The sequence below is a fragment of the Manacus vitellinus genome, unplaced genomic scaffold, assembly GCF_001715985.3.
Source record: "Manacus vitellinus isolate BGI_N305 unplaced genomic scaffold, ASM171598v3 scaffold_10_pilon, whole genome shotgun sequence".
Taxonomy (NCBI): domain Eukaryota; kingdom Metazoa; phylum Chordata; class Aves; order Passeriformes; family Pipridae; genus Manacus; species Manacus vitellinus.
The window spans coordinates 12,341,893-12,357,914 of NW_021938838.1; the positions used below are offsets into that span (position 1 = coordinate 12,341,893).

At 35.7% G+C, this 16,022-nt stretch overlaps 1 protein-coding gene across 4 annotated transcripts in view; it reads left to right on the top strand.

Annotated features, from left to right (window-relative positions):
* CHD9 (chromodomain helicase DNA binding protein 9) overlaps positions 1 to 16,022 on the top strand; it is a 76,191-nt gene that overhangs the window by 24,551 nt on the left and 35,618 nt on the right. For all 4 annotated transcript variants that reach the window (XM_018084993.2, XM_018085008.2, XM_018085014.2 and 1 more), the window contains 5 exons: positions 289 to 626; positions 10,346 to 10,457; positions 13,791 to 13,940; positions 15,123 to 15,191; positions 15,280 to 15,335. In XM_018084993.2, the coding sequence (XP_017940482.1) occupies positions 289 to 626; positions 10,346 to 10,457; positions 13,791 to 13,940; positions 15,123 to 15,191; positions 15,280 to 15,335 (725 nt within the window). The remainder of the gene's footprint in view (positions 1 to 288; positions 627 to 10,345; positions 10,458 to 13,790; positions 13,941 to 15,122; positions 15,192 to 15,279; positions 15,336 to 16,022) is intronic.

Consider the following 16,022-nt stretch of genomic DNA (forward strand, 5'->3'; position numbering starts at 1 on the left):
TTAAGGGTTTAACTACAGATGTGGAGAGAAGGCTGAGAGAATTTTAGAAGGACATTTTTTACTGACTTTCAGTGCTCAGATTGGTTGTTTAAAACCCACAATTGATGTAGTTACTCTGAAACCCACGCCATTCTGTGGTATAAACTGAATTCCTCCTTTTTTGTGTCTGCATGCGTCCCTGACAGCTACATTTTTTAAAAAATGCATATCTGTATAAAAAATGCTTGCACTTTTTCTTTATACGTTTAAAATAAGGGGATTTTATTTACTTTTTCTCTCTTGCTTCAGCCTCCTTCCTCCAAGAAGACTGATGGTTCAGGATCATATACTAAGATGCAGAATACCCAGGTGAGGGCAATGTCTGAAAAGAAGCAGAAGAAAAAAACAGACTTGGAAAGTAAACAAGAGAAGGCAAATCGTATAATATCTGAAGCAATTGCAAAAGCAAAAGAAAGAGGAGAGAGAAACATTCCACGAGTAATGAGCCCTGAAAATTTCCCCAGTGTTTCAGCTGAAGCAAAAGACGAAAAGAAGGGCAGAAAAGTTAAATCCAAACCAAAGGACAAGGAGAGCAAAAAGCCGAAAACTGGTTCCTCATCCAAAATTAAAGAGAAAACAAAAATTGGGTAAGTAGATTAAAATGTCTGTCTTCTCTTCAGATCTAAATCCTTGATTAAAATGAAAAGTGCTTACTGATAATAAAATGTTCGCCTCCACTGCCTACACAGAATTTTTCCTGATTAAGTCCATGTGTGGACTCTCTCATTCAGGAACAAGAATGCTCTGTTTTCTCTTTAGATAAAATCAATGTAGGACTGTCCTTTTGAAAGGAATTACTTTAAATTCATAATCTAAAATATTCTATACTCACTTTGAACCATGGACCCAAGTATCTTTCATCTAGCGTTGTAATCAGTTCTGACTCCAAATTAAGTTTCTCTATATTATAAATGCTGTCTTTATCAGTTTTGGCATGTAGCTTCAATACTTTGGCATGTAGCCTCAATACAGTGTGCATGGGGAGAAACTGGAAGCCTAATGAACTTCCAAGAAAGAGAAGATTACAGATATCACGTGTATCAAAAGTAAAGCACATATTGGAAAAATTATATTCTAAGCACTCTGTAGTCTTCGGTCATATCAGTTTAATCTGCCCTCTCAAAAACTTTGCAGACTCACCTGGGTCAAGCTGTGTGTGGATACCTTGGGGTAAGGAGCTTTCAGAGGACATTAGGTGTTAGAAGGCTCCAAGGGATTCAGTAGATGACATGTCCTCTGACTCCACAGCTAACCTATGTCACCTGTATACTTCTAAAGGAAAGTATTTGATTTCCCATGTTAAGTGTCTCAGTTGGAATTGGAAATGAAAATCATAGCTACAGTCTGATATTTATTTTTTTTTTATATCGATGCTCTTTTTGTGGTAGCAGAAATATTAACTGGCATATCTCTCCAAATTTAAATGTCTCATATACATATGTATATTCTCATGTATGGAGCTGAAATGAATGTTCTTTTAATCAGCATATTTCTCTGCATTTTCTTCTTTTTTTTTTCCTAGAGATCAGTACTTTTCTTATATGTTTGAAGTAAACAACACTGAGTAGTTATAGTGTGAAGGTTATACATACTATGTTCATACACTACACTTGATTCTTAGTGTGAACTTCCATGGTGTTAATTCCTTTCTTTTCTGATTCTGGGTTGGCATGTGATGCTGGTCATAAGTGCACTGGGTACTGCTTTTTTTTTTTTTTTTCTCCATCTTGTTTAAGATGGGATTTTGGATGTGTATTCTGAAATTGATTTTGCTTTCATGTTTCTGAGTTTATTCATGTTCTATAACAAACATTTTGTGGGTCTGTCAAAAAACTTTACAGGGTCATTTAGCTGGTGGCAGTTTCATGGAGCTTTATGATTTGTCCTTCTTATTGATTCTTTTGGATAATTCACAAAGGCTGCCAAAGTATCATCCTTATGATATACTCCATAGTTCTCATAATATTCTTACTGTTTTTAAACAAAAAATAATAGGATGTAAGCTGTTACCTCTAATTTGTAGTTCTGCATTCACTTTTGTCTTCGTGAAACGCTTCGCTGTGCACATCACTTCAAATCAGTTTTCAGGATTTCGTCAGATGGTGTCAGTTGAGAAAGAGATGTTTCTCAAACCATGTTTTTAACCATGGTTATTTGTGCTGGATGCAAAGTGCCTGCAAGATGCTGAGGAACTCCCATTTAATTAAGTATGGTCACTGTTATATAATTTTGCACTGAGCTGCGAAGGTTTGCCTCCCCATTGTTTACCAGTTTAATCAGCTAATGCCCCAGTAGCTCTCTGTTAACTTAATCATGCTGCCAGGTATTGCTTTAACTAGGTAGGATGTATATCTGAAGATTTAGCAGTCAGGTCCTGTTAAAAAGCAGTGAACAGAGTCTTCCAGCGCCTCGTATTACAGATTTCACAGAATTGCCTTGTATTTAGGTGACCAGCAGCAAATCAAATGCTTTGAGGCATCCAGAGAGTGCATTTTTGTATCCAGATTCATGTGTTGAGTTAGCACTGTTTTATATTATTGATATAAATATGTAAAATAACTTTTTAGCAAAGAATATACCACTGATTTTGCAGAGTAGTAATTGCAATAAGGCCTCGATTTTTTTAAAAGAGTAATCTTACAGGCTCTGCTTTCTGTGTAAATGTAACTACTGATCTTACAGAAGAATAATTACCATAGAATAGCTTTATTTGTCTTTACAAAGGTGGTTAAAAGAATTGTGTGATTAATAAAATTTGTTTTGTTCAGAGTAGAACAAACCTAAATAACTAATAAGTGTTTTAGAAGGCTAAAACAACTCTTTTAAAGGTTTCTTCCTGACTTCCGTTCTTAAGAAAATATTTCTTAATGAACACACATCCTCAGATTTATTACTATGTCAAAATAGGAATGAGTTTTTAAGCATATGGGTTTCTCCTTTGGTTTTTCTCGTTACCTTAAAAAAAACAAGCTCTGACTGAATCTTGGGAGAAAATTTTACCATGCTAAAATAATACCTTTAAAAGACAAGTGCTTTATTGGGCAAGAAGGGGAATGCGAGAATCTCAATTCAATGAAAACAGGTGGGTTTTTTTCTTGGAAAGAAAGATTTTTGAGATCTGTTTAAAATGGGATGAAAAAAATATGTATTTTTTTAATCAATAAGGAGGAAAAACTTTAAAAAATAACCAAGTTATATATATAACATTTCTTGCATTTGAGCAGAAAATAAAACCTGAAGTCTCCTCAAATTTTAGAAACATAAGTAAACAATTTCCAACTGTTATCAAACAATTATCAACTAATTTTTCTACAAGCGATAAAACCTTAAAGCCACTAAAGGTTTACAGTAAAAAAAGAATAAGCAAAATACACGTTTTTAACAGTAGGGCAGAATTTGTTTGGGTGCATCTGCAGTCCCATTTTAGGAGGAGTTCCAGTGTGATATGTGCATCCCAGATGAATACACTTCATTCAGTGTTTTCTGTAGCAAACATGTTTAACTTTCAGGAACTGTTAAAAAGCTGATTCAGTGAGGGGTCGGAGTGCCCGTGGGAGAGGAGGTGCAGAGTTGTGTGGTTTTGAGAAGATCTGAAGTCAGACGTAGGTTTTGGGTGACTCCTGGTCAATTTGCAGGCTGATGAGGAGCTGAAAGAGCTGAAACTATAGCAAATACATTGATTTTGTTTGTTTGTTTTGGAAAACATTTGTGAAATAGTTTTAATCTCTGCTGGCGGCAAACACGGCTCGTTCAATGTGAGCACAACTGTACCCTCTGTGGTCCAGCACTTAAACAACAAACTCTTTTATGATCATGGACTTTACTTACATCTTACAGGGGTTTTGTCTGTGTAGTATGTCCTGTATTGCTCCTGAGGAGGATTTTGAGAGTTACAGTTGTCCCTCACTGAAAATGATACACTGTGGGTTGGTGCTCTGGTAGAGCTGGAGCTGGAACACGAGTTGCTGAACAGACCTTTATAAAACTGCCTGGTAGCCATCAGCACACAAAAAAAGGTGTGCTTTTAATTGTAATACAGCACAGTTTTTACTGATATTGAGTAGCCCTCATCTGGGATCAAGATGAATTTTAGCTACTATGTCTATATTTAGGGGGCAGGATGATTTTTAACTATCTTTTTTTCCTTGCTACTCAAGTGCAATTAGTATGTGTTTGGTGGCTTCGTCTTAGCTGTTTATATTTTACTTAGTGATTCCTCTGAGATCTACATGTACAGGAAAAATTTATAGCATGCTTCTTTCCAATTTATCATTGCTAGTTAAAAATTGCCAGCAGTTACTTCCTGGGCAGGCTGTAGTTTCTAAAGGTGAGGTTTAAGGTTTTTAGTACTCAGCTGTTATGTCAAAGAAGTAATGCCTATTAATGTTAGTCAAATGGTTTAGAACTGAATCCAGAGGTTAGTAAAGTTTCTGTACCATAAGCATTGGTGAAGATAAATGACTTAATTATATTATTAGGTGAAGATAAATGACTAAATTATATTATTACCAAGAACATTGTAAGGGTGTGACAGAAATTATTAGAAGAATGCATGTATAATATATGTAGTGTTACCAAATAAAGTAATCAATTTGCTTTGTGCATTGATTACTGATTAAATTAATTCTTTAAAATTTACTTTACAATTTCTCTGCGGACACCAGAACCACTTTTCATACCCTGGCTATTTACCAAGGTGCATTGACGTTTGGGAATCTATTTAAACCCTTTCATGTTTTTGCATAGAACTTGTTTCCATTTATAAGCTTTTTCTAACTGATTCTACTTCTTCCATCTAAGGTGATGCATATTTAAACTAAAAAGTCTACTTCTTACCACTTGATACGAAGAATTATGAATTTGTGAACATTCTGTTGTTCAAAAAAGTAGATTGGCATTTAGGTTTTATAGCTCTCAACGTATTCCCACCTACTCAAACATAAAATTAAATATCACGGCCCTGATGAAAAGCAGCAGCTCTGCACTGGTGATGTAAAGGACAATATCAGTAGACTACATGTAGGTTTGGGTTTTTTTAATCACTGCACAGTTTAAATAAATAAATTGCCCAAATTCCCCAAATTCTAAGCACTCAGTTTACAGAAGTTTGAGTCAGGGTGATAGTCCTTAAGTTCAGAACTGTTTCCTGTTAGCAAAAATGGCTGTATTGTTTGATGTGCTAAAAGAGCAATGGGGGATTTTATTTATTAACCCTTAAATTACATGGTAATAAATCCAGCAAGTGGTATTTGATCCTATGCACTACTCAGATGAGGAAATGTCCTTGTTGCCTTGAACCTTGAAGTAGGTCTCACAAATATTGTTTACAAGACAGAGCATTTTTGGATCCAAGACCCTGACAGATAACCTTTGTTTGCTTGTTGATCTGATACTGTTAAGATGGTTTGAAACTCTCTTAAACTCAGGTAGCAACAGGAGATGTGGGGAGGAGGGGAAGTGATTCACCTGCACACTGGTCCTGTACTGTTTGAATTATAAATACCTAAAACTTAATTTTCCTGAGGCAGATGCTGTGAGTTGTCTTCATGTTTCATGCAAGTGAGGCAAATGCTGGTCAAAGGAAGGGATGCTCGCTGAATCTTTGAGTTCTGTTACATCTGTTAAGATCATTAACTTCTGTCATGATTAAAATGGCACATAAATTCCAAATTCGATCATCCTTCTGGGATATCTTTGCATGCACTGAGCTGTGACTCCCTGGTGAAGTTTTCTCTGATTCCAGATTATAGTTTTGGTGCATAATTAGGATTTCAGTGACATAAAGTTTCTGCTGCAAACTGTATGAATACAAAATGGTGTGGTCTTACCAAATAACTAACCAAACACTTGTGTGTTGTGTAGCATTCTTATTTCAGTGTTGTATGAGCTTGAAATGACTGCTGGTTCCAAAAATACTACAGGAGTGTTTAAAAAATCTGTGCACAGTGCAGAAGGTATTAATTTGAAATAACAGCTGGAGAAGGAGACAGTAGCTAATACAAGTGTATTGGTATTATTTATTAAACATATCCTAGAAGAGTAAGAGAAACTGGCCTTATACCAGCGATTTAACTCTCATTCCAAGAGGATATGCTATCTCGTCAAGAAAATATCTACTTTATATTTTTTGCTACGTTTTTAGTGATAGATACGGGTATGTTGATAACATAGGAGTTTTATTGTTATTAATATAGCAAAGTGCTTTGGCTACAAATTAAAATATCTGGGAGGTGGCTTTGGACACTAATAATTAGTTACTTGGTGTTTTTCTGTTTTGGGAAAATGGAATTAAAATGATGTATTGAAGACATGCACTGGAGGCCAGCTATACTTACGGTTCCTGATGTGCCTAATACATATTTGCCACCTTCTCTTTTTTTCCTATTCTCTTTAATACTTCCTCATGTTCATTATTTGGAAGGTTTTAAAAACTCATCATTTCAAAGCTGTTCAAAGTACTGACAATGTTTCCATCGCATTCACTGCTATCGAACAGAAGGGGAATGGAGCACATTCTTAGTGGTTCTTCGTGTATAAGGAAGAAGTTGCAATGTTCCTCAAATAATGGTTCCTGGTGATATTACTGATACTTTAACTCTTGGAGCTTTGTGGCTCTAGACAGTGTTAGAAGTCTTGTGCTGAAGATCAGAAGTAATACTGGCTCTTAAGATGGCTTATTGTTAAACTGCTTTGTGGTGTAAATTTCTAAACATCTTTAATTTGTAGTTACAGAAGAAGGAAATATATATTGAAGAAATCTACAATGTCGGATTGTTGAAGTATTTCTAGATGTTATGTAATAAGATAATTCTAAATTTTAAAAGGAGAAAGTGAAATTGGAGTAGTGATATTTATTCTGTGTCTATAGTATGCTCTTAACTTTTCATAGAAACAGAATAGATAGTTTCTGTTCAGAACAGTTTGTTTCAGGGAGGAAAAAAGGGATTTTAGCCAAGGATCTTTATGCTTTCATGCAGAAATTTATAAACTGGCAAGAGAACTTGCTCTCTCAATGAAAATATTTCACAGGATTGATCCAGTTTACAAGCTTCTGAAAATTATTGTTTTCACATAGCAGATTTTTTTAGAAGTTTTTGGCCAAAATATGAGCAGATTGCATTTTTACTGATAGAAATGCATGACTTTAGCACCATACTGTCATTCAGCAACTTCTGATAGCAAGGTGCATTGTGATTCTGGGCACTGGATCAGAAAGAAGTGAAACTGTGCATTTATTCCTCTCATTGGCACCATATCGGTATAGAGGAGGAAACATTCTGATCTGCAACATGTAGAAAAGATGTTAAGAAAATTTCAGGGAGAAGCTTGTGAAGAGAAGTACGGGGGTTAGGGAATACAAGCTCAAGGCAAGACACAAAAGCTGACAGAAATGGAGTGTTACGTGTAAGACTGCAGGGGCAGAGCAAGAGGTGAACACAACTACAGAGAAGGAGAGGAACAGATGTGCAAGGAAAGATGTAGTTAGAGCAGTCTAATCACAAAATAATCCTGTGTTCTAAAACAGAAGGTCCTTAAAATCCTCTGCTATTCAGTGGATACCTCTGCAACCCCTTATTTCTTTATTATGCTTCTTGAGTACAAAAGGAACCTGAACCTAAAATACAAGGCAGTAGTGCATGAAGTGAGAATGAGCTACGGTTGCATGGATAGAAATGCTTAGCATAGTAAATATGCATTTATGAATTGTCTTAATCTAACATTTCACAAAAGAGAATCAAAATTTGGAAAAGGTTGCAACAGGTGCCACCTACCAGGTGTCAGCCTTGGAGATAAGTAGAACTGAACTGGACTGAGCAATATAAAAGAACTCTGAAGATGGCTTTGAGGAGGGACCAAGTCTTCCAGAGATTATTCCAGCTTCTCTTATATCTCAACACATATTTGATTCAAGAACATTAATTTTTCCTTTTTCTTCGTTGTTAGTATTCTTGTTTTTCATTTAAAAGCCAAAATGTTTGTCAGATTGCCAGTCATCTCTACATGCCATACATATATCAGGCCTTTAATGCCTTGCTCGAAATCAAAGAGAAGACTTGGGATCTTATTTATTGGTCAAAAAAATAGTAATTTACAGATTATATCATATGAGTTCCCTGAGTTGAATATGCTCTATGTCCAGTTGTTTCAGTGAAAAGGTCTGCAAGGGACAAGTCCAGATCAGCACAGCTTGTTGCCCTTAGTAACTTCTGGACAAAATTCAGAAGAGTGTGTTACCAGTGGTACTCTCCTCGAGTGGCCAGAAGGAATGGGGAGAATTTAAGAGCAGAGAAAACATACATGATACTTTTTACTATTTTCCCAAACTCTAAAGATGCAAACCAGGAACTTGGTGGGATGGGTATCATTTCATGAATGATCTCACTCATAAGTTTACCAGGTTTCCCTTTAAATCCGCATTAAATTGTAGCATCCAGAATTCCATTTAACAACGAGCTCAGAAGGTCAATCACAGTGTGCCTTGTCTGCAACACTTTGGAATGTATTAGCTAATTTCACATATTAGCTGACAAGTGCTAATGTAACACTTAAATTTGATGAAACAAAGTGAGATTAAAAATGGAAAAAGTGATTTGTCCAAGTCCATCACCAGAAAGAGTCATATTGGAAAGATACCCGAGAATCCAACAGTCTTAAAACAAACAAACGAAAAAAGATTCCTAATCAGAGCTTGGAAAGTGAGGGGGGAAAAATCCTCAGACTAACCTTGAAGAACGTAGAAAAACAGTGTGTTCATTGTTGAAATTATTTCCTGTGATTATGAAACAAGTTTTCTAAGTAATAATTAAACTGAGAACACCTAATGAAAAGCCAAGGACCAGCATTTACTTGTGAACAAACAGCTCTGTGAACAAGCAGCTCTGTGATTATGCTGACTGCAACTTCCATTTCAATAGGCATTCCCCAGTGCTGTTCCCTTCGTGCTAGAAGTAAAAAACGTGGGAATGGAAAATCTTTTATGATTTTGCGGTTTTTTTAAACTTTTCCACTGAACATACATAGTGTTTAAACATTGAAAACCTATGAAAATGTTCATTGCTTCTGAAAATGCACCCAGAATCTTTTGTAAACCATGTTGCTTAAACTTTCCATGGTGTTTTAGTAATTCAAGATGTTTGTTTTCTGTGTGGACTGTTGGTTTGGACATAGTAAATATGTGTGTGTTCTCTTATTTGGACACTTGCAAAGAGAGGTGAATGAGATAAAAGTGTTCCAACCAACTTCGCATCAGTAGTTTTTTCAGGTGACCAATATATTTAATGCTATTTTGGTGTAAAATGTATTGTCTGTATAAAGACTAAATTCTTGTGTTTAATGTGTTCGTAACATGGCAGAAGCAGCTTTTATGCAGGAACTTGCCTCATTTTCTGTTACATGGATCTGATGATTAGAAACTATATAAAATATATCTTTTAGGACAGCTGTTTATCTGTGTTTTTATTGGATACTTTGTCATCGTTCTGCAATGATTATGAATTACTATGCCACTGCAACATACTTAAAGAGGAGTATTAATATGGCACACGTCAAATGCAAAAAAAAAATACTTTTACACCCTTTAGTTGAAAACAACTCTGAATTATCATTGTGGTTTATAGTGTAATCTTTAAATCCAAACAAAGAAATAATTGGTGCTTTTTTATTAGAGTTTTAACTAATTTATTCAGGACAATATTGGTTCTTAACATATTCTGGTGGGTTCTAAGACTATTTACAGATAAAAGTACTGGGTTTTGGATATACCTTTATGAAGTTTTTTAAGGGCAGAAAGGATTCATGCAGTTCCTTCATTTTCACCACTGAATGACTTAAATTTAAGCATAAAAGTTTTGCATGTCAGACAGCTTTGAGTCATTTTTAGATTATTCTCCACAGCTATTTTTTTTTTTTACTAAAAATTATAAGATACATTTTACGATGGTAAATTGTTTATGATAAATCACTTACTGTTGTCATCTACAGATGGTGTCTCTGCTAACTTTGTAGTTTACCATTTTCAGCTGGTTCAAATGTTGGATTTTGCGTTTCTGTTACTTGTTTAAAGATTTAATATTGGTATGATAGAGAGTTTGTGATAGTAAGGCAAAGAAGCTCACACTAGTGAACAGTACTAGTGTAAAGTACAGTAAGGTGTTTAAGACCTATTTTTAATTTTTCAGACAGTGGTGCTTTCTGAGTTTTACGGTAAGAATATGGGTGTTGCTAGTGGATGTGGTACTTTTAATCCTGGAGTTATGTACACTAGTGTATGGCATTCACTTAGGTGCTGGGCTTTTGTTTCTTACAGGAAGCTTATCATCACACTGGGTAAGAAGCAGAAAAGGAAAAATGAATCTTCAGATGAATTGTCTGACGCTAAACAGACTCCACAGCGGCCACTGAAAGATGAAGACTCACAGGTAAGGAGTCAGCATTTTTCCCTTTTAAATTTGTACATGTTGCTATTTCTGCAGGTCTTTTTATTCCCCTCTCTCCAAAAAGTTACACACCCTTTGACACAGTGACAGTTACTCTCCCACTGCTGTCCACTTCCTAGGTAGAACCTTTCATAATCAGCTACTTTTCCAAGTTGAAAATCAGAAAATCCTACAGGTTAGAACCCCCTTTCTGTAATGGCATCAATGCCCTGCTTGTATGTGTTCAGTTTCAGTATAGAAGTCCATAGATGTGAGACTGTAAATACTTCCCATTGAGTGTGCATTTAGACCTGATCCTTACTTTGGCTGACTGTGTGAAAATGCAGAGTTTGCCTCATAGGAGAGACTTGTGTTAGTGAAGCTGGATCTTTGAGAACATTTAAAATGTTTGCTTAGAGCTGTACTGTGTTTTTTCTGAGCTCTGCTTCTGTAGAAACAGAAAAAGTAGATTTCTTGCAGTGGTGAATCTGAAGGGAATGATGATCAATGTGCTGATAGGCTCTAGTTGGTTGTGGAATACTTGTAGGGAGTGCCAGATGAAGAATTGAAGTGGTCGAGTCATTCCCTTGAGGAATAGCTGTCTTGTAACTTTCTTACTGCAATTTGTTCATAGATTACCCTGGTATAATATAGTAAAATAGCTAATGATTTCTAAAACTTGTGCACAAAGAAGCATAAACTGTTGATAGGAGATTATATTCTGTTTATGTGTGTGTTAGTAATAGAATTATAACTTCTTGCTTTAGGGCAATCTGCATTGAAGTGAGATTTTATGATGGAAATGTGCAGGTTTTTATCCTGTGGTGATTTCATCCACAGAGATGAAATCAATATTCAAAATAAGGTGCTGTTGAATAAAAATTAATTGCATTATTTGATGACAGTTGTCAAAAAACAATTATGAGATACTGAGTTGCCCTCTGGTATTTCACAGATAGTAATGCTGGGGGGGGAAAAAAGGATCAGAAGCCATTTCCCAGAATGACTTTTTATTAACTTAAGTGATAGCTTGTCTTAGGTAAAGCTTACCTGGAAGGGAATATGAAATTATTTATTTCTCTTGGAAATTTGTCTTAGTATAGGAAGTCCCTTTAGTACACTGAAGGAGGTGAAAGCAGATTTGGTGGGTCTGAAGTACTGTAACTTCTTAATAGTGTTCTCTTATCAGATTATAAATCTGTGGGCCAACAAACCCAATACAAAAGACTGAAGATCATGTCTTTCTTGCTTTCTTTTCCTCATTGCTCTTGAGGGGGCTTTTATATTTGTTTTTCAGCATGACAAAGGTCATCTTCAGTTCTAGTGTGGATAGACAGGGGGGTATCAAGAAGGGAACAGAAGGTAGAACTAAGAAGGGGTGTCATGGGAGAGCAAAAACCCTACTGCAGAATGTCACAGCACTGCCCCGTTATATCCCAAGGAAATGGGGAGAAGCATAACAGGAAAGACAAATTGCTTTACTTCATTAATCCATTCTCTCTTTAGTTTTCAACCATGTTCATGATTTTCTTTTCAAAGAGCTGTTCCTAATTTCTGTTTTAAATAGCTGTTTCTAAGCTCTGGGGGGCAATTTTAGGTCTTTTTTCCCCCTAATTCATTTTGTATGCTTAGTTTCACAGTAGGTGTCTTCCTTAAATACATTGATTTTTTTTTTTTTAATTTTTTTTATGTGTGGTACTACTTTATTTTGTGTCTTACAGCATTTGTTTATGACCGTGGTTCTCAGCTCAGGGAAACACAAAGTTTTTTTCTGAACAGCTCAGGTTATATATTAATGTGCTGGAGAACATATGTCAATGTTTTGATAAATGCTTCATGCTTTAGGAGAAGACATAGTGAGAAGAATTGAAAATGCCAGTTACATAATTTTGTATTGCACTTTTTACCTGCCTTTTTTCTTTTTTTAAAAATCTACTTCTGTCAGCTGACTATTATTGATTTAACTACAATGTGACATTACTGTGTCTGTTTAAAGTCGAAGTTCCTTTTTGGGAGAACACCCCTCCCCACACGCACTCACTCTTTCTTGAAGAATAGCTGATCTAAAATTGTGGAAAGCTGATGGAGTAGTCATATATGTAGCCTCTCTAGAGGAATGGTGATGCCCATTCTTTGACTTTTCATATAAATGTACTTTCTTATCTACCTTACTAAAACACTTCTGATGTGGCTGTTGAAGTATAACTGTGTCTTTTACCAGATACCAGCCAGACCAAGGGCTGAATTTAACAGTCAGGAAGAAAAGTTCCTGTACTGCAATCTTACTGTTACTTAATGTCTGCTCTGCAGAAGCCACTGTGACCACAGCATTTTGGGCTTCATTCTATTCACCATTTGTTCTCCCAATTGAGCACCACAGTGTAGTACAACACTGCAACCTGCAGTGGATTTTCCTGCACAAAAATACCCTTTGTTTTGTAGAGATAGTTTTACTCAGCTGATTTTATTTTTATGATGGTCAGTTCTCCAAAGCAGATCGCAGTGTTTTCAGATGTTACCTCACTAGTTTGATACTGCTATTTTTATCCAGTGAATCCAATTTAAAAATTAATCTTACGGTTAAATAGGCAGTGTCTCATATACTGGTGCTGAGGGCTGGAAGGATTATGCAATAACCTAATAATCTAAATATTTGAAACTGAGTGAGAAGGAATTATTTTCTTACACTGAACATTATTTCTTCAGCTGAAACTTGTCCTCAGATTCTTGCAGAAACCAGGATGAAAGGTTAGAGAGATAAACAGCAAAGTAAGCCAAATGATGCTGTTAAACAAGCCCTGATTAAGGTGGAGGAGAAAATAAGTACATTAACAAAGCAACCAGCTTCATTAGCCATCAGGTCAGACTTCATCAGCAATTTGACCAATATTATCTAGTGAAAATCTTCCCCATTTTTTGTATATAGTACTGTTGTTTAGTAGAGACACTGCAGCGTATTTTGTATCTTTCCCTCTGATTCTGGAATTGGATGGTAGCACTCTACACAGCATTAGGAAATTGCTGTTGAAATACTGATGCTCATGGGAGATCTGTTACATATCAGCTTTTCTCCCAAACTGCTCTGGAAATAGTGGTTTGTGTTTGCTTTTGAACTCTAAAAATAAAAGTATCAAATGTTTATATGAAACAGAAAATAATTAATTAAAAATAGTGTACCTTTGTGATTCGTGTATTTCATGTTTCATATCAAATGTTGGCCTTTGGTTTTAGATACAGCTGAAATACTGCTTAGAGTGTCCCAAAATGTACAGTTCATGTTAGGGCAAGTTTTGTGTAAAAACTTACTTATTTTTTTTTTCTTTCTCCTGCATGCAGAAGAGAAGATCAAATCGTCAAGTTAAAAGGAAAAAATACTCTGAAGAAGGAGAAGGGAAACAATCAGAAGAAGAAGCAGCTAAAGTTTCTGTAAAAATCAAAAAGAATTCTGCCCCTTTGCCTGCTGAACAGCCTTTACAATTATTTGTGGTAAGTAAAAACTGGCTTGGTCCGTAGTGGGAACTTCCTATTCGTCTCAAGTAGTTCAGTGAATAAAACTCACAGCTTGGAATACATTATCATTAGTAAGCCATGATTTAATGTGACATTTTGCTAAGATCTTGAAAACTGAAAGAAGTGGCTTCTTACTATTTTTTCTGTTACAAACCTTTGTTGACTTAATTGAAGTTAAGCGTAAGGATAAGACTAAGGATGGGTATATCTCAAATAATGTGGCGTAGGCATATGGAAAAGCTCTGTGCTTATGTTATCATGACTTACAGAAGTATAAAATTACTTGGGGGATCTCTGCTTGCTGCTGGGGTATTTAAAAAGGATACTCCTCCTTTACCCCCTCAACCTTTTCAAGGTTTACACTTCACTGTTTAACTTGTGCCAGCTCTGGGACTCAAACTTCCTGCTGAGCCGTTCTGGGTAAACAGAATGGCAGGAAAGAAACAGGAAAAACGTGTTTGTGAGATGCTTGAAAAAGTGCCAAAAGTTGTAAGGGAAGGAGAAGGATAGTCTAATTGGAAACAAATCAGAGAAAAGAGAAGGTGACTTTTTATTGGAAGCAACTCTTACAGATGCCTCTTTATCTCTGGAACCACAGCTCCAGTCTTGGCAGAGCCACGTAGTCCTGTTCGTGTCACATCTAAGCCCTGCTGGAATTGCCAGACACGACCTTCTCTGCCTGATTCCACAGCGTGTTTGTTACCTATGTGCAGAGTAAAGCTACTCAGTTGAGTTGGTCACATGCTGGGTTTCTTTTCTTTTTTTTAACCTGTCTGTCAAGAATTCTCCCTTTCTATACAAGGAAATTCTGGGCATGTCCAGAGCATCACTTTGACTCAGTGGGGCATTCACAGTGAGTCTGTGTCTGGGAAGCATTGAATCCTGAGTGCTTGCACTGTGTAAGTGTGTTGTTGGAAAGTGAGCATTTCATCTGATGCCCTTTGGAAGTGCCAGACTTTTGCATGTACTTCTCTCTGGATAAAGACCTGGATTTTAAACTTTACTCCCAGACTGTTAATGTTAATGGTGGAGGTCAAATTTATGTTTATTGGTGATCTTCTGACAAGCCACTTGTGGTTGAAGCTTTTAAGCCTAATCAGTTTAAAGAGAGGGCATTTACTGCAGTTTTATAATGTCATTTTTTTCCTGCATTTATAGGAAAATCCAAGTGAAGAAGATGCAGCAATTGTAGACAAAATCTTATCTTCCAGGGTAATAAAGAAAGAAGTAAGTGATTGTCATGGAATAAAATTGTTTATTTGAAAAAGTGTTTTGCATCTATCATTTTACATTTCCCCTGAATTTCCTTTCCTAGGTATCTGCTGGGATGACAGTAGACACAGAAGAGTTTTTTGTAAAATACAAGAACTAGTAAGTATTAAAAAGTTGTTTCATCATATGTGTTGACTGAACTGCTAAGTACCATATTTATGTACTCAAGTTTTGTATTGTTTGAAGGTTTCTTGTAATAGATTTTTGTCATTTTTGAGATTTTTCTCTACCAATTTGATCTTTAAACTGCTAAGAATCTGCATTATATTGATAGTAATAATTTTAAAATTATCAGTATTGTGAAACCAGCACTGACCAATAAGCTGAAAGCTTTTTTTTGCCAAAGAACAGAATTTTTTAGAGAAGATATGTTTATTAAATTCAGCAGGGACTACATGCCTGAAGCAAATTATAATTTCATGAATTTAAATCAGAGGTGTTTTGTGAACCTAGATTAGATTTACACTTCATACATTTAGGAGAGGTTCATGTAGTAGTTGGTCTTATTGTTTCAAAAAGAAAAAAAAACTTAGGATAGAAATGATTTTACATCAAAAGCAGGAAATAAAAAAAGACTGAAAAAATAAAAGAACTTCCTCCAAATTTTCTTACATCCCTACTCAATTCCTGATGCTGAAAATCCAAGCACATTTTAAGTTGTACCTATGTGAATAGTTTAATCCAATTTTTTCTAATCAATGTCATTTTTTGAGTTTCTGAATTCACATGTTTTTGAAGACCATTTACCCCTTGTTTTTGAAAGGTTAAAGTCTGTCTTTTCATCTG